Source organism: Piliocolobus tephrosceles, chromosome 5 (genome assembly GCF_002776525.5).
Source record: "Piliocolobus tephrosceles isolate RC106 chromosome 5, ASM277652v3, whole genome shotgun sequence".
Lineage (NCBI taxonomy): Eukaryota > Metazoa > Chordata > Mammalia > Primates > Cercopithecidae > Piliocolobus > Piliocolobus tephrosceles.
In genome coordinates, this window is record NC_045438.1 from 20323245 (window position 1) to 20348023 (window position 24779).

General features: G+C 38.6%; 1 protein-coding gene across 1 annotated transcript in view; it reads right to left on the reverse strand.

Moving 5' to 3' along the window:
- The window catches only part of WDR27 (WD repeat domain 27), a 247483-nt gene that overhangs the window by 146068 nt on the left and 76636 nt on the right, over positions 1-24779 (reverse strand). The window contains exons 23-24 of the mRNA XM_023198152.2: positions 20656-20753; positions 8209-8311 (exon numbers count right to left, since the gene is read on the reverse strand). Coding sequence (XP_023053920.2) covers positions 8209-8311; positions 20656-20753 — 201 coding nt within the window. The remainder of the gene's footprint in view (positions 1-8208; positions 8312-20655; positions 20754-24779) is intronic.

The window sequence follows — 24779 nt, forward strand, 5'->3', positions numbered from 1 at the left end:
GGCGACAGAGCGAGACTCTGTCGCCCGGGCTGGAGTGCAGTGGCCGGATCTCAGCTCACTGCAAGCTCCGCCTCCTGGGTTTACGCCATTCTCCTGCCTCAGCCTCCCAAGTAGCTGGGACTACAGGCGCCCGCCACCTCGCCCAGCTAGTTTTTTTTTTTTGTATTTTTTAGTAGAGACGGGGTTTCACCGTGTTAGCCAGGATGGTCTTGATCTCCTGACCTTGGGATCCACCCGTCTCGGCCTCCCAAAGTGCTGGGATTACAGGCTTGAGCCACCGCGCCCGGCCTATCATTTTCTTTATTTACTTCTCTCATTTGTATCCTTTTCCCCTGTTGTGCTCTCTATATTTGCTTTCTATAATATTCCTTTGCATTTGGCCTTCATTTCTGAATTTTTTTCTAATGCTTTCCTAACTTTCATCAATTCTCATTTCATATATTCCTGTTGTCTAGCAATTTCTGATGTTGTATGTGTTTTCTTAACTTTCTTAAGCTAATTTGCAAATATATCATTAGTTTTCACCTGTTTAGCAGACACATTTTTCTGGTGTAGTTTTGTGTTCTGTGAGAATATTTTTTGGTTCATCCTTTTATTATTATTATTATTATTATTATTATTATTATTATTATTATTATAAAAAGAACTGTGATATCCAGAAGTTGTATGACACAGAAAGTAGGATATATAGAAAAAAATCGAGAGAGAAGATAGGTAATTTGGAGGCATGTTGTGAAAGTCCTTTGAAGCCACACGTAAGATCTTGGTTCTACATGGAGACCCAGCAGAATATTTTAAACACAGAGTATTTACAAAGAAAAGTGTAATCGTATTTACATTAAAAAGTGTCATGATCATCAATAATCTGTTTGTTTTCTAGTCATTTCTAGTCATTAAGAGAAGTTTGTTAAAGTCTTCCATTATGACTGAAGATACTTCTTTTTCTTCTTAGAGTTATATCACTTTTGATTTATATATTTTGAAACTACATTATTGGGTGCATACAGGTTTATGACATTTTCTACATAGATTGGCATCTTTGTCATATTAAATGTCATTTATCATTTCTAGTAATGCATTAAGACCCAAAGTCTACTTTACACTAAAGTATTGTCATATCAGCTTCATTTCCCATCCTGCTACTTTCAACATTTCTGTCTCTACACTCTTAATTTCAAATGATAAATCTTTCAGTTCTAGGAAATTCCAACCATGTGGTAAAATTCTCCATCCTTATATTTGTGGCCTCTGACTTGCACTCTATTTCCTTGAATATATTAATCATGGCTATTTTTAAAACCTTGTCGGCTAAGTCCAATACCTGAGTCACCCATAGTATTGTTTCTATTATGATGTTTTTTTTCCTTACTTTTTTTTTCTCTATCTCTTGACATAATTGTAATTTTTGACTCAAAGCTGAATGCTATGTATATTACAAAAAAACAAAAAAAAACAAAAAACCTCCCAAGGCTCAAAATTATATTACTGTACTCCAGAGAGGTGGGCAGATGGAGCAGGAGAAGACTTCCTTACTATAAACAGAGTTGAGCAGACTCAAGGCTGGATTGCAGCTTGGGTGAGATTCCATCAACTCCTGGTTTATCCAGGGGTAAGCTAAGGTGTCCACTGGGAACTCCACCCCACTAGCAGGGACTGACCTCTGATATTTATATCCTCACAGCCCTGAAACATTGTTAAAAACCCCACTCTGCTTCTAAAGGTTTTCTGCTGAGCCTATCAGTTTCTTGCCCTCCTTAGCTCCAGAATTGAATAAAATATGTTGACAGGAATACTGGTAGTGTCAGGCATGGCACTTGACCCATCATGGCCCTACAGTTTTCAAGTTTTTATCTCTACATCCCTGCAATATCAAGAAAAAGTTCTGCTAATTTTTATGTACAACTTCACCTCTTACTATTCATACACACACACAGAGACAGCTGCATCCCTCTGTACGGCCTTTGCCTGAAACATAGGTCTCTTTCTTTGTTCAGAAATGGCAAACTCCTTCAGAGAAAAAGTAGCTACAGAATGTGAGATGCCCCTTTGCATCTCACACCCTAGTGAAACCAGGTTTTGTGTAGTCGTTCTGATAGGCACTCTAGTCAGTTCCAAGCTACTCCATCATAGCCAGTGCTGAGCCTGAATATGAAGAAGATTATTCTGGCTACAGTGAAGAAAAAAAGAAGTCATTAATAATGGAGACCAGTTGATATTTATCAGGTAAGAGATCATGCAGCTCTGGACTAACTAAATAATGAGAAATAAGAGAAGAGATGTTTCAATGCACTGGAATATAGACTTGGAGAATTTCAAAGGCAGAGTCCATTTTAAGGGTAGGAGAAACTATAATGAACAGTGTTCTTTTAATTTATTATGTTTGGGATTCACCGAGTGCTTTGAATTTGAAATTCAGATTCAAATTCAATTTGAATCTGAAATTCACTGAAAGCTTTGAATCTGAAATTGTATGTCTTTTATTTGAGAATTTTTCTGTCATTGTTTTTTCAACCTTTTTCTTCTGCTGTATTTAAGGTCACAAAGATGTGTATTGTCTATGCAGATGACATATAATAAACAGATAAATCATTCTGGATTTCAATCACAATGCAGCACTCATCCTCAAAAATGCTGTCTTCATTTGAAATATACTGGTTTCTTCCAGTGATCTTTATCTTATCCTTCATAGCCTTTAGGAAGCAAATATATTCAGTATTAATTAGGCAAATACACATTTCTGTGATTTTTTTTTTTTTTTTGCTCTAATTGATCAACGCTAAAAGGTCTCAAATAAAATGCCCAGGGAAATCCAGAAGGTGTGTGATAATATTTAAGAAGCCTGTTTTAAATGTACAGGTACATTAATTTTACCTTTGCCTGACTTGTGGGTAAGAGGGAAAGCAAGTATTGATATCTGCTGAGTCAATATAAGAAGATACACTAATAAATTTTTTTTACTAATAAGAATAGATTTATATAATACTATTAGTAATAAAAATAGTATTTTTATTATTGAAAAATAAATAGATTTATTAATTATTCTACTTTAAATGTACCATTTGTAAGGAACACTCAGTGCCATCCTCATTTCATCTTCTCCCATCCATTCCTCAGCTACCTGTTCATCTTCTGCGGCCTCTGGTCATCACTGATTATTCCACTCTTTGCTGCTGCCACGGCCTGCTGAATCTTTCCCCTTCACTGAGCTGCAGCTTCCCTTGGCCCTCATGGGAACCCTCTCACTTCTGTTTTCCTCTTGTAACTCAAATCCTTTCCTTCTGTTGCTCCCCACTGGCTTCAACTGTCGAGGTTCTCTGGAATTCTACTCACTACCTTTTGGTTTACTCATTGTACCCACTCTTCATGGGCATCTTATTTATTACTAACACTTCAGTTATCATCTCTATCCGGATTATTAGTCTTTATCTCCAGAGTTTTGATTTATATTCCCAACTTTATACCTGCCTATTGCAACAGTGATTGGAAAGACTTCAGATATCTCATTAAAAACAAATACAGCCAAAAAACAGTGAAACAACATGTTTAAAGTGCTATAAGAACTGCCAAGTCAGAATTCCAGACACAGTGAAAATATGCTTTAGGAAAGAAAGCAAAATAAAGATAATCTATGATAAAAGAAAATTAAGGGAATTCATAGCCAGTAGAACTGCACTAAAAAAATGCTAAAAAAAATTCTCCAGGTCATAAAAGAGAAAAACTACACTAAATGCTAAATGTAAACTTGAAACTTAAGGAATGAAAAAGAAAGCAGAAATTGTTAAGTGTCTAGATAAATATATTATACCATTATTTTCCTCTAAAGTCCTTTAAAATATGTATAATTATTGAAATAAAAAGCATAACATTTTGTGATGGAGTTCTGAACACATGAAGATGTGATACTAAGACAGCTACAATATGGAATGGGAAGGATACAGCGACCAATTTGGTCATAAAGTCTTCACATTTCACTGGAAATGAAGAACCATCTCTAAGGAGACTAACAAGATAATAGGCATATATGCTGTAATCTCCAGAACCACCACACATACATGTACACAGCACTGTACAAAGAGATTTGGTTCACAAATAGATAAATTAGGCCAGGTGTGGTAGCTTACATCTATAATCCCAGCACCTTGAGAGGCCCAGGCAGGCGGACGGCTTGAGGTCTGGAGTTCGAGACCAATCTGTCCAACATAGTGAAACCCTATCTCTACTAAAAATAGAAAAATTAGCCAGGCATGGTGGTGCATGCCTGTAGACCCAGCTACTTGGGAGACTGAGGCAGGAGAATTGCTTCAGCCTGGGAGGAGCAGGTTGCAATGAGCCAAGATCGTACCACTGAACTCAAGTCTTGGTGACAGAGAGAGACCCCATCTCAAAAAAAAAAAAAAAAAAAAAAAAAAAAATAGATAAATTAAAAGAGAATTCAAAAAGCATTAAAATAATCTAAAAGGGGACAGGAAAAGTGAAAGACGAAGCAAACAAGAAAATGGCTATATTCAAATGTGCCAATAATTACATTAAATGTAAAAGGTCTAAACACATCAGTTAAAGAGAGATTGTCATATTAATTAAAAAATAAGACTCAATTTAGGCTTTCTATTAAAAAATCAAAATTAGGTGTCATCACATGTATAAATCAAAGTTTAGAGTAAGATACAACACATAAATACTAATCAAACAAAAGCTAGAGTGACTATATTAATATCAAATCACACTTCAGAACAGATAAAATCCACTGAAATACACATATTTTAGTTCATTTAACTTTTTAAAGTATCAGACAACTGTACTGTATAAGGACCATGGACTGAAGGTACCCCCAAATGTATTTGTTAAGACCCTAAACCCCAGTGTGATCACATTTGGAGGTGGGGCCTCTGAAAGGCGATTAGCTTCAGATGAGGACACGAGAGGGGCCCCCAGGATGGGATTAGGGCCCCTCTAAGAAGAGGACATGTGAGGGCACAGGAGAAGATGGCCATCTGCAAGCCAGGAGGAGAGCCCACACCAGGAAGTGAACAGACAGGCACCCTGATCTCGGACTTGCAGCCTCCAGAGCCATAAGGAATAATTCCTGCTGTTTAGGCCACCCAGTCTTTGGAATTCTGTTATGGCAGCCTGAGCTGAATGAGTGAGCTGTACCAGCTATGAATTCTCTTAGTTTCCTTTCATCATAGATTATCTTTATTTTGCCTTCATTCCTAAAGCGTATTTTATGGTTATGGAATTCTGACTTGACAGTTCTTATAGCACTTTAAAAATGCTGTTTCACCATTTTCTGGCTGCATTTGTTTCTAATGAGAAACCAGTATTCACACCAAATAAAGGAATATGCCCCTAGTGTGCCACCTATTCCAGTGACCTGCCTACATTGAGAACTGCACTCATATAGATGATGAATGTAAGAAAATGGAGACCAAAAAATTTCAAGAAATTTTTTCAAGCTGGTGGTAAGGATGTTCAAAATTGCAAAACAATTCACTTATTGTCAGTTGTATCCAAACGGTGGCAAACAGGCTATACTGTTAAATAAAAGTTGCTTATTTTAATCTTTGGAGTTGCTTTAATAAATTTTTAAATTACTTATTGGCTACCTGGTAGTTACATTTTATAACACATTGTTTTCTTTGAAAAAAAAACACAGGTGTCCATTTCTACACATTTTTCACATGGTAACACCACTATGTTCACAGAGGAGCTTCAGTATCAATCACAGCAGATGCCCAAGGTGTCAGAGCCGCATGTTTACTTAGTAACGAACAAGCAAAATTTTAGAATAACTTTGCCTATTTTCCATAAAAAAAGTTTCACTGTTATTTCATTCTTACCAGTTAAACTTAGTGAGAAAAAAATGTTAGGAAAATACAACTGTCTCTCAGATCAATTGTAAGGTAATTTTTTCCAAATAAACTTTATGATTCCCTTTAATTTTTGGAATGTCCTCATACGTTGTTTTTATCCATTCAGGCTGCTATAAGAAAATCCCATAAGCTCAGTAGCTTATAAACAACATACATTCATGTCTGGAAGCTGGGAAGTTCAAGGTCAAGAGGCCAGTCAATTTGGTGTTTGGTGAGGATGGAATCTCTGGTTCCCAGACGGCACCTTCTCCCTTTGTCTTCACGTGGTGGAAGGTGATGGAAGAAGCAAGCGAGGGAGCTCTCGGAAGGTTCTTGTAAGGGACTAATTCCATTCATGTGGGGTCCACTCTCAAGATCTACTCACCTCCCGAAGATCTCATCTCCTCTAACACCATCATCCTGGGGTGAGGGTTTCCACGTGGGAATTTAGAGGGAACACACACACCCATATTCTATGTTTTTAGATAAGCCTTATAGAACAGTGATGAAGTGAACTGTCTATAAGGTTCATTAAATACGTCCAAGTCCTAACCCCCAGTACCTGTGAATGTGATCTTATTTGGAAACAGGATTTTTTGCAGATGTAATTAACTGAAGGGTATTGAGATCAGCTTGGATTTCAGGTGGGCTGCAAACCCAGTATCAGTGTTTTCTTAGTCTGTTTTGTGATGCTGTAACACAATACCTGAAACTGGGTAATATGCAAGGAATGGAAATGTATGTTCTTACAGTCCTGGAGGCTGGAAAACCCAAGGTCAAAGAGCCAGAATCTGGCAAGGCCTCCCTTCAGCATCATCACACAGCAGAAGGTAAAAGGGCCTCGAGGCAAGAGAGGGACAAACTCGCCCTTTGTAAGGACCCCATTCTCATGGTAACGGCATTAATCCTTACAGGAGGGCCAGCCCTCACGGCCTAAGCGCCTCTTAAAGTTCCCACCTCTGAATACTGCTACAATGGCCAGCAAATTTCAACATGAGTTCTGGAGGAGACAATCAAGCCTAGCTAGTGTCCCCAAGAGAAAGAACAGGGAGAGAGAGACATGCAGAGGAGGAAAGGCCACTTGGAAACGGAGGCAGAGGCTGGCATGAGGCAGCCGCACGCCAGGGAACCCCAGGGGCTGTAGTAGCCACAGAGGCCAGAGAAGCATGGAAGTTTCCTCCCTCAGACCCTGCGGAGGGGCCAGCCCTGCTGATGCTTTCTCAGACTTCTGGCCTCCATAGCCGGCAGAAAATAAATGTCTACTTTTTTTTAACCCTTTTCCTGTTTAGAATTTAAAAATGCAGGTTACTGCCAGCGCTCATTTAACTTTACATAAACATGCTATTTACATAAACATGCTATTAGAGGCTGAAGCAAATGTGACTGATTTTCAATGTGAAAATAAAATATAAAAACTGTTCTTGAAGTTATTTCTAAACAGAACTAACATCAGAATCATCTGAATCATCAGAATCATCTACTTCAGAAAAATCGGATTCATCAGATGAATCTTCAGCCAGTAACTATTCAGGAACGACGTTATCATCATGCCTAGAAATGAGACATTTTCTAGAATTTGGCATTTTCAGCAATCAAGAATTACTATATTTTATAAATGAAAATACCACTCCTAAAACCAGAATGCTATAGATAGAATGACGTCTTTTGTTTCCAAAGTCAAGATTCTAGAGCAATGAGAAACTAATAAGAAAAGCAGGGTATTTTGAGGCAACATGATCGTGAGGTGAATGCTGTAGCTGCAAGGCCGCCCATGAGGATTCTTGGGGCGAACGGGAAAAGGGTTAAGCCTCCAAGCTTGTGGTAGTTTGTGGCATCCCTAGGAAATTAATACAGGCTTTTAAAAATATATTATGGACAAATGGATGTGTATTAGTACCTGCCCCAAATCCACCAAGAGGCACGTGCGCATAATGTGTAATGTGGGGGGGTGGCAATCCCATTAATATAAGCACATTGTTTCCTAAGGATCTAACTTAGGAAAGGATCACACCATTAAATACACAGGATCTGGTGTTTCACTAATTAATATTATAATCTTGTAATAAAAAAGAAAATACAACGTGTAGCACAGTGTTTTTCAGAGTAGTCACTCAACAAGTATCTGTGAAATGATGAATAATTCATGAGTGATTACTGTTTATCATGCTTCAGTAAAAACATCTTTCATACCTCACACATTATTAAAATGCTATTACTGTGTAAGAGTCTTAAAATATTGGCCAACAGTCAAGCTGCAAGTAGGTTTCTATTCTAATATGCAACAATATTAAACAGTCTACACATTACCAAAGTCTAGAATCTCTACATTTATAGACTGTTATATTATAACAACACATACGTGTCTGTCCTCGGCCCCACAAGCCGCGAATCGCCCACAAGGACTGAAAGCAATTCCACATGGATAGCCGCGGGATGGATGCCCTTCAAAGTGGCGCTCACACCTACGGGGAGGAAAGAAACACCAGCAGAAAAATCATTTTTAAATTTGAATGCAAATTAGAGGAAAGAAAACAACTTGTTGCTTTTCTTCACAAAAAGGAACAAATGAATAATGGAAGAATATTTTATATGTAAGAATTATTAAATGGTTAATGGGTCTCTCTAGAGATATTTAAAAATAATTCAAACACCATTCAAAATCTTAAATTCCCAAAGATGACAAAACTAATAGTAAATAAGCTTTTATATATGATAAATATTAAATGTAAACACATTCTGGAAATTTTTAAAATATCAAAACAAACCTAACAAATCTTCTAAAATAATAAATTATTTAGTTAAATTATTCAGAGACGTTTTGGAGGCAAAACATTCTATCAAGGGTCGTTACGTTTCACAACTATTTAAAAAGTACCATACAAAACTTGTTTATTGTGAAAAATGCCAAGGAATTCTTGTTAATTTTATGGAGAGAATCTCCAACACCTTTTGGAGATTACCAGCATCTTCCTAAGAAGACTGCAAGTATTGAGCAGCACTGGGCTGGGGACCACAAAGATGCCTGACAGGGTCCCTGCTGCAGGTGCCCTGAGTGGTGGCAAAGTCACATAGCACACAGGTAACAATACCAATACAAAATACAAATACGATATGATAGGATACAATACAACACAAATACAATACAAACACAAATGCAAATACAAAATACAAATACAATACAAATACAAAATACAAATACAATACAGTACTAACAAAATACAAATACAAATGCAAATAAAAATACAAATACAAAACAAACACAAAATACAAATACAAAAGCTGTGCTTCTGTATTTGTTCTAGTGACTAAAGTGATGCAAGAGCAGAGCAAAGACACTCTAACTGTATCCTTGTGAACAGTGTAAGTGCATGCACATACACAGAAAAATCCATATCAGCTTGTTATATTGTTACGTACATTATATATGCAGTGATCATAATTATCAGGACATATATACTTTTTTGCTTAAACAGGGTTTTATTTGTATATAATTTACATTTCATATAAATATATAAAATTAACAGAATATATGTGACAAACAATCTGTAAATAAAGCTTACAGCTGTTGATAACAATGTAACTGCCTAAACTATCTCACTTTGGAATGCTGGAAGCCTGCTCACCTAAAGATATGCAACCTTTACATATCTACTTACGGCTTTTACTGATATGAAATTTGCTGTAAAATAAAATAGGACTGGCAGAAATAGTAATCAATTAGTTCTATAGAAGCAATTTCATAACAATTTCACTTTTTAAAATAAATATATACCTTTTTATTCCCTTAAAAAAGTAATTTCTGTTGACCACCTACTAGGAATACACTTATTGAACACTTCATATTTACAGGAATGATTTATATTTTCCAAACAATCTTAGGAAAATAAATTAAGATAGCTTAGCTAAATAATTTTTATTAACTTGTTTTCCATACAATGCCTGCAGTTCTGTATGTCACAGTAGAGGCTTACCCTAAGTCTCCCGGATCTTAAAAGGCTTCTGTCCAAATTCTCTGATGATTACAAATATTTAAATATTAATTTTCCAAATGTCAATGAAAAGACGCCCTGTGCAGTAAAGCACTGCCCACGTCATTGTAAGACAGCAATGGAGCTGTACAACCACAGAGTCGTCTCTGGGCAGAGCTAACCGGGCTCCTCCGCGGGCAGCGGTTCAGCTGAAAACACATCTGCCCAACCACATCTATCATCTAGAATCACGTGGGATGCAGCTACTGCCTTAAAACACTCACCTGAAGAACAAAGCTATTTAAGCGTGAAATAGTTGTACACAATTGTGATAAAAATGCCATGCCTGACTATGTAATATCTTAATTTGTTGATTTTGTGTGTCAAGTTCACTATTTTATTTATTGACTACCCATCATGTCCTATGTAGTATAAATTCTACAAAGAGAATTATTCAATTTATTTATTTATTTGAGATGGAGTCTCACTCTGTCACCCAGGCTGGAGTGCAGTGGCGTGATCTAGGCTCACTGCGACCTCTCCCTCCCAGGTTCAAGCAATTCTCCTGCCTCAGCCTCCTGAGTAGCTGGGATTACAGGCATTCACCACCACACCTGGCTAATTTTTTTATTTTTAGTAGAGACATGGTTTCATCATGTTGACCAAGCTGGTCTCGAACTCCTGTGCTGGGATTACAGGTTTGAGCCTACCGCACGTAGCCGAGATAATTTCTTTTTGTGTTTTTGTTTTTTTTTTTTTGAGACAGAGTCTTGCTCTGTCACCCAGGCTGGAGTGCATTGTCACGATGGCCAAGATAATTGTCTAGAAAAATTCTGTAGATGGTAATATGGGCTGTAGAAAATAACCTGAACTGTATTGTACTACTGAGAAAAGATTAAATCTTTGTAAAAATGTCATAAACATCTGTCACCATATTTGTCATACATTTAATTCCTTTTTTCTTTTACATTAATTTTTTAATTTTCACATTCTTCTTTTACTATTAAAAAAAAAAAAAACAGAGAAAAATCATCAAAGTGCTTATAATCCTTCCACTCAGTAACAACCCCAGAAAGTACTGTGGCACATGTACTGCACACTTTCTCTGCATATGCAAGGGCTTTGTTTTCCTTTAACAAAGTAGAGATGCATACTATGCAGCTTTATATCCTGCTGTGTCTACCCCAGAATACCCCATGAACATTTCCCTCACAATCATGTGTTTCTTGTCTAATGAGCTCAGCAAAGAGTCCACAGAGAGCACTGGCCAAGAGCAGGTGACCCAGGGCCAGGTTCAACCCTGACCCCAGCTAAGCCCCTTCTCACCAAATGAGCAACTTTGGTGAGTTGCTCACCTCTGTGCTGCATTTTCCCCATTCATGAAATGGGCTTAAATGAGTTCATAAAGTAAATTTCTTCTTACAGCACATCGCACATTAATAAGTGCTCTAGAAGTGTAATTGAACTGGGTTCAGGAGAAATTTAAAAATTTTTTAAATGAACGAAGGTGGTAATACAACATAGTAAAGCCTGTATGATACAGTAAAAGTAGTGTTAAGAGGAACATTTATACCATTGAATGCCTATACCAAAAAACTAGAAAGATCACAAATTAATGACCTAATGTTGCACCTCAAGGAACAAGAAAAGCATGACCAAACCAAATCCAAAGTCAGTAACAGAAAAGAAATTTAAAAGATCAGAGCAGAACTAAATGAAATAGAGACCAACAAAACAATTTAAAAGATCAACAAAATGAAAAGTCAGTTACATGAGAAGATAAACAAAATTGATAAACCACTTGTAGACTAACCAAGAAAAGATGAAATCTAAATAAACAAAATTAGAAATGAAAAACAGACATTACAACCAATACCACAGGAATGCAAAATATCATCAGAGACTATTATGAAAAACTACACACTCACAAAATAGAAAATCTAGAGGAAATGGGTAAGTTCCTGGAAATACACAACTTCCCAAGGTTGAAGCAGGAAGAAATAGAAAACCTGAACAGACCAATAATGAGTAGAAAGACTGAATCAGGAAAAAAAAAAAAAAGGTTTCCCAACAAAGAAAAGCCTAGGACCAGATGAATTCATAGGCAAATTCCACCAAACATATAAAGAAGAACCAATATCAATCCTGAAACTGTTCCAAAATGTCAAGAAGAAGGGAATTCTCCCTAATTCATTCCATGAGGCCAATATCACTCTGATACCAAAACCAGACAAGGACAAAACAAAGAAATAAAACTATAGTCCAAGATCCCCGATGAACATAAAAACAATTTTCTACAAAATACTACCAAACAGAATCCAATAGCACATCAAGAAGATAATACACCATGATGCAAAGATGGTTCAACATACAAAAATAAATAAATGTGATACATCACATAAACGGAATCATGGACAAAAAACATAGGATCATTTCAATAAATGCAAAAAAAAGCACTTGATAAAATTCAGCATCTCTTCATGACAAAAATTCTCAATGAAAACTAAGCATTGAAGGAATATACATAAAAATAATAAAGGCCATATATAACAATCCAATAGCCAAGGTCATACTGAATAGGGGAAAGTTGAAAGTCTGTCCTCTAAGAACTGGAACAAGACAAGGATGCCCACTGTCACCATTTCTATTCAATATAGTCCTAGAAGTCCTGGCCAGAGCAATGAGGCAAAAAAAAAAAAAAAAAAAAAAAAAAGAAAGAAAAGAAAAAAAAAGTTAAAAAGTTGCTTTTTTTTAAAAAAAGAAGCATCCAAATTGGTAAAGAGGACATCAAATTATTCCTGTTGACCGATAGTATAATCTTATATCTAGAAAAACCTAAAGACTCCACCAAAACCACTCCTAGATTTAATAAATAAATTCAGTAAAATTTCAGGATACGAAATCAATGTGTAAAAATCAGTAGCATTTCTATACATCAATAATGATTTAGCTGAGAACCAGACATCAGTCCTATTTACAATAGCTACAAAAACAATGAAATACCTAGGAATATAATTAACCAAGGAGGTAAAAGATCTCTATAGGGAAAACGATAAAACATCAATGAAAGAAACTACAGATAACACAAACAAATAGAAAAATGTCCTATGCTCATGGATCAGAAGAATTAATATGATTAAAATTACCATACTGCCCAAAGCAATCTATAGATACAATGAAATGCCTTTCAAAATACCAATGTTGTTTTTCACATTATAAAAAAAAACAAAAAAAAAAAAAACCCTAAACTTCATAAGGAACCAAAAAAGAGCCCAAATGGCCAAAGTAATCCTAAATAAAAAGAACAAAGCTGAAGGCATCACATTCCCTGACTTCAAATTATACTACAAGGTTATAGTAACCAAAACAACATGGTACTGGTATAAAAATAGACATATAGACCAATGGAACAGAATCCAGAACTCAGAAATAAAACTACATATTTACAGTCAACTGATCTTTGAAAGTTGACAAAATCAACAATGGGGAAAGGACACCCTTTTTAATAAATAGTGCTTGAAAAACTGGATAGCTATAGGCAAAAGAATGAAATTGGACCCCATATACAAAAATAAACTCAAGGTGGATTAAAGACTTAAGTGTAAAACCTGAAACTATGAAAATACTAAAGAAAATCTAGAAAAAAACTCTTCCAGACATCGGTCTAGGCAAAGAATTCATGACTAAGAACTCAAAACCAGAGGCAACAAAAACAAAAATAGACAAATATGACTTAATTAAACATAAATAGTCTGCACAGCAAAATAAATAATCAACAGAGTTAATGGAAAACCTGCAGAATGGGGGAAAACTTGAAAACTGCATTTTACAGGGGACTAATATCCAAAATTTACAAGGAACTCAAACGACTCAACAAAAAATACTACAAATAATTCCATTAAAAAGTGGGCAAAGGACATGAATAGATATTTTTACTGTATTTAAAGTTCTGGGATACATGTGCAGGATGTGCAGGTTTGTTACATAGGTAAACATGTGCTATGGGGGTTTGCTGCAAAGATCAACCCATCACCTACGTATTAAGCCCCACAAGCATTAGGTATTTATCCTGATGCTCTTCCTCTCCACAGCCCCTTGACAGGTCCCAGTGTGTGCTGTTTCCCTCCCTGTGTCCATGTGTTCTCATTGTTCAGCTCCCACTCATAATGCAGTGTTCGGTTTTATGTTCCTGTGTTAGTTTGCTGAGGATAATGGCTTCCAGCTCCGTCCATGTCCCTGCAAAAAAACATGATCTTATTCCTTTTTATGGCTGCCTAGTATTCCATGGTGTATATGTACCACATTTTCTTTTTTCCTGTCTATCATTGATGGGCATCTGGGTTGATTCCACGTGTTTGCTATTGTGAATAGTGCTGCAATGAACATATGCATGCATGTATCTTTACAACAGAATGATCTATATTCCTTTGGGTATATATCCAGTAATGGGAATGCTGGGTCACATGATATTTCTGGTTCTAGGTCTTTGAGGAAATGCCACATTGTCTTCCACAATGGTTGAACTAATGTACATTCCCACCAACAATATAAAAGCGTTTTAAAAGAGGATATACAAATGACCAGCAAGCATATGAAAAATGCTCAACATCACTAATCATCAGAGAAATTCAAATTAAAACCACAATGAGATTTCATCTTACACTAGTCAGAATGGTTATTACTAAAAGGACAAAAAGTAACAGATGCTGGCAAGGATGCAGAGACAAGGGAAAGTTTATACACTGCTGATGGGAATGTAAATTAGTACAACCTCTATGCAAAACAATGTGAAGATCTCTCAAAGAACTAAAAATATAACTACCATTCATTCCAGAAACCCCACTACTGGGTATCTACCCAAAGAAAAAGAAATCATTATTTCAAAAAGACACATGCACTCATATGTTTATTGCAACACTATTTACAATACCAAAGATATGGAATAAATCTAAGTGCCCATTAACAGATGACTGAATAAAGAAAATGTAGTATATTTGTGTGTATACACACACACACATATGTAATGTAATATTATTCAGTCATGAAAAAATGAAATCATGTCTTTTGCAGCACAAGGATGGAAGTAGAGGGCATGATCTTAAGTGAAACAACTCAGAAAAGGAATGACAAATACCACATGTTCCCGCTTATGTGTGGGAGATAAATAATGTGTATACATGGACATACAGTATGAAACCATAGACACTGGAGACTCAGAAGGGTAGAGGGTGGGAAGGGGATGGAGGAAGAAAAATTACTTAATGGGTACAATGCACATTATTTGGGTGATGGATACCATAAAAGCCCTGACTTCACCACTACAAATCTGACCATGTAACAAAATTACACTTGCACCTTCTAAATATATACAAATAAAAAAATACATAAAAAAGCAATAATAACTAGAAAACGGATATTGCTAGCTCTTTGCTGAGTACTAAGATGATGCCAGGAGTTAACTACACAGTCATGCATCACTCAATGCCAGGGATACATTCTGGGAAATATGTTCTTAGGCAATTTTGTCCCTGTGTGAATGTCACAGAGCATACTTACACATACCTAGATGACGTAGCCTACTACGCACCTAAGCTGTGTGGTGTAGCCTATTGCTGCTAGGCTACAAACATGTATAGCATGCAACTGTACTAAGCAACTGTAACACAATGGTAATTCTTTGTGTATCTAAACAAAGACAAGGCACAGTAAAAATATGGTATAAAAGAAAAATGAAATATCCATACTGTTTTCCATGGAACTAAAAATAGATTTCTTAAAGCACTAAAAGCAGATCTGGCATACAATCCAGCAATCTCATTACTGGGTATCTACCCAAAGGAAAATAAGTCATTATATCACAAAGACACTGTGTGTGTATGTTTATTGCAGTACAATTCACAATTGCAAAGATATGGAACCAATCTAAGTGCCCATCGACCAATGTATTAGTCCATTTTCACGCTGCTGATAAAGACATACCCTAGACTGGGCAATTTACAAAAAAAAAAAGAGGTTTAATTGGACTTACAGTTCCACGTGCCTGGTAAAGCCTCACCATCATGGCGGAAGGCAAGGAGGGGCAAGTCCCATCTTACATGAATGGCAGCAAGCAAAGACAGAATGAGGAAGAAACCCCTGATAAAACTGTCAGATCTCATGAGACTTATTCACTACCACAAGAACAGTATCGGGGAAACTGCCCACATGATTCAGTTATTTCCAACTAGGTCCCTCCCACAACACATGGGAATTATGGGAGTTCAATTCAAGATGATATTTGGGTGGGGACACAGAGCCAAACCATATCATTCCACCCATGGCCCTCCAAATCTCATGTCCTCACATTTCAAAACCAACCATGTCTTCCCAACAGTCCCCCAAAGTCTTAACTCACGTCAGCATTAACCCAAAAGCACACAGTCCAAAGTCTCATCTGAGACAAGCCAAGTCCCTTCTGCCTATGAGCCTGTAAAATCAAAAGCAAGCTAGTTACTTTCTAGATACAATGGGGGTACAGTTATTGGGTAAATACAGCCGTTCCAAACAGGAGAAATTGGCCAAAACGAAGGGGCTAGAGGCCCCATGCAAGTCTGAAATCCAGTGGGGCAGTCAAATCTTAAAGCTCCAAAATTATCTCCTTTGACACCAAGTCTCACATCCAGGCCACAGTGATGTAAGAGCTGGGTTCCATGATGGTGGACGGCTTTGTCCCTGTGGCTTTGTGGAGTATAACCTCCATCCAAGCTGCTTTCACAGGCTGGTGTTGAGTGTCTGCAGCCTCTCCATACTCATGGTGCGAGCTGTCGTGGATCTATCATTCTGGGGTCTGGAGGATGGCGGCCCTCTTCTCACAGCTCCACTCGGCAGTGCCCCAGTAGGGACTCTGTGTGGGGGCTCTGACCCCACATTTCCCCTGTGCACTGGCCTAGCAGAGGTTCTCCAAGGGAGCCCCACCCCTGCAGAAAACATCTGCCTGGGCATCCAGGCGTTTCCATACATCTTCTGAAATCTAGGCAGAGGTTCCCAAACCTCAATTCTTGACCTCTGTGTATCCGCAGGCTCAACACCACATGGAAGCTGCCAAGGATTGGGGCTTGCACCCTCTGAAGCCATGGCATGAGCTCTATGTTGGCCCCTTTCAGCCATGGCTGGAGCGGCTGGGACACAGGGCACCAAGTCCCGAGGCAGCACACAGCTCAGGGATCCTGGGCCAGACCCATGAAACTACTTTTTCCTGTCAGACCTCTGGATCTGTGATGGGAGGGGCTGCCATGAGGACCTCTGACGTGTCCTGGAGACATTTCCCCATTGTCTTGGGGATTAACATTTGGCTCCTCATTATGTATGCAAATTTCTGTAGCCAGCTTGAATTTCTCCTCAGAAAACAGGATTTTTCTTTTCTATTGCATTGTCAGGCTGCAAATTTTTCAAACTTTTATGCCATTTCCCTTTTAAAACTGAATGCCTTTAACAGCACCCAAGTCACCTCTTAAACATTTTGCTGCTTAGAAATTTCTTCCACGAGATAACCTAAAACATCTCTCTCAAGTTCAAAGTTCCACGAATCTCTAGGGCAGGGGCAAAATGCCATCAGTCTCTTTCCTAAAACATAACAAAAGTCACCTTTGCTCCAGTTTCTAACAAGTCCCTCATCTCTATCTGAGACCACCTCAGCCTGGACCTTATTGTCCATATCACTATCAGCATTTTGGGCAAAGCCATTCAACAAGTCTCTAAGAACTTCCAAACTGTCCCACATTTCCCTGTCCTCTGAGCCCTCCAAACTGTTCCAGCTTCTGCCTATTACCCAGTTCCAAAGTCGCTTCCACATTTTTGGGTATCTTCTCAGCAGCACCCCACTCTACTGGTACCGATTTACTGTATTAGTCTGTTTTTGTGCTGCTGATAAAGACATACCCGAGACTGGGCAATTTACAAAAGAAAGAGGTTTAATTGGACTACAGTTCCATGTGGCTGGGGAAGCCTTACCATCATGGTGGAAGGCAAGGGGGGCAAATCCCATCTTATGTGGATGGCAGCAGGCAAAGAGAGAATGAGGACGACACAAAAGCAGAAACCCCTGACAAAACCACCAGATCTCATGAGACTTACTCACTTCCACCAGAACAGTATGGGGGACACTGCCCCCATGATTTAATTATCTCCCACTGGGTCCCTCCCACAACACGTGGGAATTACAGGAGTACAATTCTAGATGAGATTTGGGTGGGGACACAGCCAAACCATATCAACCTATGAGTGAAATAAGAAAAAGTGGTACATAGACACCATGAAATACAACTACTCAGCCATAAAAAAGAACAGAAGAACGTCTTTTACAGCAGCTTGGGTGGAGCTGGAGGCCATTATTTTAAGTGAAGTAACTCAGAAATGAAAAACCTAATACCTTATATTCTTACTTATACTTAAGAGCCAAGCGTGAGTACACAAAGGCATACAGAGTGGTATGATTGACTTTGGAGATTCACAAGGGGGAGGGTGGGAGGTGGGTGAGGAATTAAAAAATGACATATTGGGTACAATGTATAGACTCAGGTGGCAGGTGTACTAAAACCTTAGACTTCACTACTATACAATTCATTCATGTAACCAAAAGCCACTTGTACCCCAAAAGCTATTGAGAGAAAAAAAATTAAATAACATAAAAGATCTAAAAGGGTGCACCTATATAGGGCCCTTGCCGTGAATGGAGCTTGCAGGACTGGAAGTTGCTCCGAGCAAGTCACTGAGCAAGAGGTGAGTGAATGTGAAGGTCAAGGGCATGACCACAACTGCTATAGATGTTAGAAACACTGGACACTTAGGCTACACCAAATTTATTTTAAAATATTTTTATTTCCTCGGTAATAAATTAACATTAGTTTACTGTAACTTTTTTACTTTATAAACTGGTTTTTTTTTTTTTTTGGAGACAGAGTCTCACCCTGTCAGCCAGGCTGGAGTGCAGTGGTGCAATTTTGGCTCACTGCAACCTCTGCCTCCCAGGTTCAAGTGATTCTACTGACTCATCCTCCCGGGTAGATGGGATTACAGGTGCACACCACCACACTTGGATAATTATTATAGTTTTAGTAGGGAGGGGTTTCATCATGTTGCCCAGGCTGGTCTCGAACTCCTGACCTCAGGTGATCCACCTACCTCTGCCTCCCAAAGCTAATATGACTTAGCTTAAAACACAAATGCACTGTACAGCTGTACAAATATATTTTATTTCTTTATATTCGTATTCTACATGCTTTTTTCTATTTTGAACTTTTTTTACTTTTTAAACATTTTTGTTAAAAACTAAGACATAAACACACACATTAGCCTGCATGGAGTCGGGATCATCAACATCACTGTCTTCCCCTCCACATCTTGTCCCACTGGAAGGTCTTCAGGGGCAGTGACATGCATGGAGCTGTCATCGCCCTGTGATAACAATGTTTTGGCCGGATGCAGTGGCTCACACCTGTAATCCCAGCAATTTGGGAGGCTGAGGCAGGTGGATCACTTGAGGTCAGGAGTTCAAGACCAACCTAGCCAACATGGTGAAAACCTGTCTCTACTAAAAATACAAAAATTAGCTGGGTGTGGTGGTGCGTGCCCATAGTCCCAGCTACTTGGGAGGCTGAGGCACGAGAATGACTTGAACCCGGGAGGCAGAGGTTGCAGTGAGCTGAGATTATGCCACTGCACTCCAACCTGGGTGACAGAGCAAGACTCCATCTCAAAAAAATCAAACAAACAAAAAATCAGCTGGGCATGGTGGCGTTTCTGCCTGTAAACCCAGCAGCTCAGGAGGCTTAGGCAAGACAATCCCTTGAGCTCGGGGGTGGGGTGCTGGGACGGGGAGGTTGCAGTGAGCTGAGATCATGTAACACTGCACTCCAGCCTGGGTGACAGAGTGAGACGCTGTCTAAAATAAAAAAAAAAGCAATGTCTTCTTCAGGACACCTCCTGCAGGACCTGCCTGAGACTGCTTTATAGTTAATTTTTTTTATAAGTAGAAGGAATGCACTCTAAAATCATGATAAAAAGTAATAAAGCAAATACTAAACAAAAAGAATTTTTCAGCTCTATCATAATCTTATGCCACCAGCAATGTGATAAGGTCATTGGTTAAGATGTCCTCATGTGCAACACGATTGCTCATACAGATTCTCATCACGAATTTGAAATAATAATAGTCCACAAACCTGCGTATAAGTTTTATTATTGCATTCAAAAATAAACAACAAATATAGTTATATCAAGAATTCCTATCCTAAAAGACTTGTAAATATTTTGCTGATAAAACTAAGGTGCCTTCTAACTTTCATAAAATGCATTTTCAAAGTCTACCAAAGCATCTAAAACATACATGATGCGAAATGAGAAGTAATTTACTTAACAATAGTATATCTAAGGAAATGCCCTCCCACCTGTGACCTGAGGAGGTAGGAAAAGGAGAGTCAGGCACCGCTGGCCCTGCATTACGGGGGTGCTCGGCGCCTCGTGGGTGGCACCCAAAGGAGATGGGAACACGCTTGGGAGAGAGAGCAGTAATCACACCATATGGTAACTGTGGTTTAGGAGATTCCAATGTCTCCCTCAACATCACTGACCCACAGGAAGGGCCTGGGATTACTCTCCTAAGCCACATATAGCAGAGAGACCAGCACCTAGTGCTTCACCCTTCCAAAGTTAGAGCTACCTTTTCTGTGCATAAATCAGTCTTAGAATAATCAGTGTACACGGATTAACCACAACCTCATCACATTTGGAAAAGAAATCAGATTGAGCTTACACCTCTTGAGCTCCCCACCCCCATAGTGCAGGGCACAGGACAGCCTTACCTCAGGGTTCTCAGGTCCCACAGTCTCATCCCATCGCCAATGGCCGTGGTCAGGAAGAGGTTATAAGCCTGAGGCTGTTGGGTTGTAAATGATGAACCCTATAATTGTAAGGGGGAAATCAAGATGTACTTTCAAAGGTTGAGTTAATAAGCGTTATGCTAATGATATCTCATAATAGCTGATTCTCAAGTAAGATATTAACACAAAGTTTTTTTCTTATTCGTAACAATTTCAGAATAGGGGTCCAAAAACTTCTAAACAAAGTAGTTAATGAGGGTATATTTTGACCTAGAGAATTATTGATGTGTGTTCTCTTTATGTGTAATGCCACTGAGAGTTACAGAAGTACAAAATGGTCAAAGATCAAACGACCAAGATAGTAATGCACTAAAATTCATGTTTAGAGTATAGACCATAAGCCATATTCAACAAATCATCTGAAAGACACCCCTCAACAAAGCACTTAAAGTTAAGGTGAGTTCTTTATCTGCCAATTATCAACCACTAAACTATACTGAGCAGGCTCCTCCGATGACGATGTGGGTGAGCTCCCATAGGGCCTTGAGTCCCGGCCCTGACTCTGACTCGCTCCTCTTTGCCTGTGCTGCTATCAGAAGCAATTCTCACCAAGTGGAACTGAACTCAACTCCATCTACAGAACCATTTGGCACAAAACATCACCTAAACACACTGTGATAAATAATGATTTCCATTCTCCTTCTAGGTCAAGAACATTAAAAATAGTAAGACAAATTTCATGAAGGATAGATGTGCCTACAAGTCATCCTTCATTTGCAAACAGAAAATAAAGGCTTACTAAGTTCAATAATAACAAACTACTAATAATTCAAGGCCAGGTGCAGTGGCTCACACCTGTAATCGCAGCGCTTTGGGAGGCCAAGGCGGGCAGATCACCTGAGGTCAGGAAAATTTGAGATCAGCCTGGCCAACACGGTGAAATCCGTCTCTATAAAAATACAAAAATTTAGCCAGGCATGGTAGTGTGTGCCTGTAATCCTAGCTACTTGGAAGACTGAGGCAGGGAAATCACTTCAACCCGGGAGGTGAAAGTTACGGGGAGCCAAGATTGCGTCACTGCACTCCAGCCTGGGAGACAGAGTGAGACTCCGTCTCGAGAACAAAAAAAAAAAAAAAGAAAAGAAACAAAGCTGTAATACATATTTTAAAATAATAATTCACACTAATAATTAAGCAGGCATTCAACAGATATTTGCAGATCATCTACTGAATGCTGGTGTTAGATGAGGTACTTTCAGTATAAAAAGAAGAAAATGTAGGCTTAGTTTAACAAAAAGAGAAGATAATGGCACTGACAACACCTGACAGCAGTTGCTAGTATATGTAGGCTAAAGAGTAAAAAACTGGGCCAGGCTCATGCCTGTAATCCCAGTACTTTGGGAGGCCAAGGCGGGCAGATCATGAAGTCAGGAGATCGAGACCATCCTGGCCAACACGGTGAAACCCCATCTCCACTAAAAATACAAAAAAAAGTAGCCGGGCATGGTGGCATGTGCCTGTAGTCCCAGCGACTTGGGAGGCTGAGGCAAGAGAATGGCGTGAACCCGGGAGGCAGAGCTTGCAGTGAGCCAAGATAGTGCCACTGCACTCCAGCCTGGGTGACAGAGTGAGACTCCGTGTCAAAAAAAAAAAAAAGTAAAAAACTGAACAGAATAGAAATAATATGTAATGACCAAACCTTTCAAGAGAAAAGGTAAACTTTTAAAAAATGTGTTCAATCCAATAGAGGGTGAGGAAGAAGAAATAAAGAACCAAAGAAAATTCAAGATAAGTAGAAAGCAAAGAAATAAAAAATGTGGAAGAGGAAGCACAAAATGTTATCAAATATATGAATAATCATAATTGCAAACAGACTAAACTCAACAAGGAAAAGAAAGATAATATTAGGCTAGATTTCATTATTACCATTATTGTTATTATTTCATTTTATTTCAGGTTCAGGGGTACATGTGCAGGTTTGTTATTAGGTAAACTTGTGGCACAGGGGTTTGTTGTACAGATTATGTCATCACCCAGATACTTAGCCTGGTACCAACAGCTATGTTTTCTGCTCCTCCCCCTCCTCCCATCCTCCACCCTCAAGTAGACCCCAGTGTCTGTTGTTCCCTTCTTTGTGTTCATGAGTTCTCATCATTTAGCTCAAAATAGCACAGTATTGATAATAAAGCCACATACCTATGACCATCTGATATTCAGCAAAGCCGACAAAAACAAGCAATGGGGAAAGGGCTCCCTGTTCAAAAATGGTGCTGAGATAATTGGCTATACGTGCAGAAGGTTGAAACTGGACCCCTTCCTCACACTATATACAAAAATCAACTCAAGATGGATTACAGACTTAAATGTAAAACCCAAAACTATAAAAACCCTGGAAGACAACCTAGGCTATACCATCCTAGACACAGGAACTGGCAAAGATTTCATGACAAAGACACAAAAAGCAATTGCAACAAAAGCAAAAATTGACAAGGGGGATCTAATTAAACTTTAGAGCTTCTGCACAGCAAAATAAAGTATCAACAGAGTAAACAGACACCCTACAGAATGGGAGAAAATATGTGCAAACTATGCATCTAATAAAGATCTAATATCCAGCATCTATAAGGAACTTAGGCTGGATTTTAAGAAAAATTCTGAAAACCTAATTAAAAAAAAAAAAAGTTGAAAGTGAAAGGTGGGGCTCAACCAGCACATGCGAACTCTAAGGAGGTAAGATGATATACACACTAGAAAAAAAAAAAAAAAAAAAACAGATAAAAGGTAAAGAAAGCCTCATTAGAAACAGTTTCTCCAAGAAAATGATAAAAGAAAGAACTGCACGTGAAAATATAAGAAGGATGAACTTAAATATCCCTAATAACATGCCCTTCAAATACATAAAGCAAAAGTCAACAGAATCACAAGAAGAAACTAGCTGGGCATAGTGGCTCACGCCTGTAATCCCAACACTTTGGGAGGCCGAGGTGGGCAGATCACGAGGGCAAGAGATGGAGATCATCCTGGCCAATGTGGTGAAACCCTGTCTGTCTCTACTAAAAATACAAAAATTAGCCAGGTGTGGTGGTGTGCGCCTGTAATCCCAGCTACTCAGGAGGCTGAGGCAGGAGAATCGCTTGAACCCAGGAGGCAGAGGTTGCAGTGAGCCAAGACCGTGTCACTGCACTCCAGCCTGGCGACAGAGCAAGACTCCGTCTCAAAAAAAAGAAGAAACTGACAAGATTACAACCATAATTATAGATTTTAACACATCTCTCAGTAATTAAAAAAATCAAGCAACAAGAAAATAGGAAGACTTGAACAATTTAAACATAATTAACAAGGGTGAGTCAATGAATATCTGGGCAAACGTACCAAACCGTCAACAAAACCACATTTTTCTCACACACCTATGTAATATCAAAAGCCAACCATAGAGTCCAGCTTCTCGATAGATAAAAAATCTCAAAGATACCAAGAAAATCCATACTATATATGGAGAGTTCATGCTCTGAACACAATGCTGTAAAATTAGAAACCAATAACAAAAAAGATGACCAAAAATTAACTCGTGGAAATCTAAAAGCATCCATTGAAAGCCTGGGTTGAAAAACATCATAATAAACATGAGGAAAATATTTAGTGCCAAGATAATAAAAATAGTGCATGCCCAAGCTGGTAAAGTGCAATGTCAGCATGAAAAATCAAGCAACAGGGAGACCACGTGTAAGAAGCTAGCAGAGGCTAGCGCTAGGCTTAACAATGCACAACATTGCTGAATCAGCGTCCTTGTCTGGGATCAATACCCAGGATTTGTTGCCTAGCACCAAGATTAAAGACACAGACACAAACCAGCAGCAAGTTTAGGAGTGAAGGTTTCATAGGCCAAATAAAAAGAAAGAGAGCAGCCCTTTCTCTCTTTCAAAAGAGAGAGGTGTCCCAAAGGGAAAAGCCAGCCTGTGGTGGACTGTGCCAGATTTTACAGGCAGGCTTGAGGAGGCGGTGACTGATATATGGAGGGCCCACAGATTGGTTCGATCAAGTGTGACTTTTACATGGTAGGCAGGGAAGGCTGGTTGTCCCACCCTAATTTTTTTTTTGAGACGGAG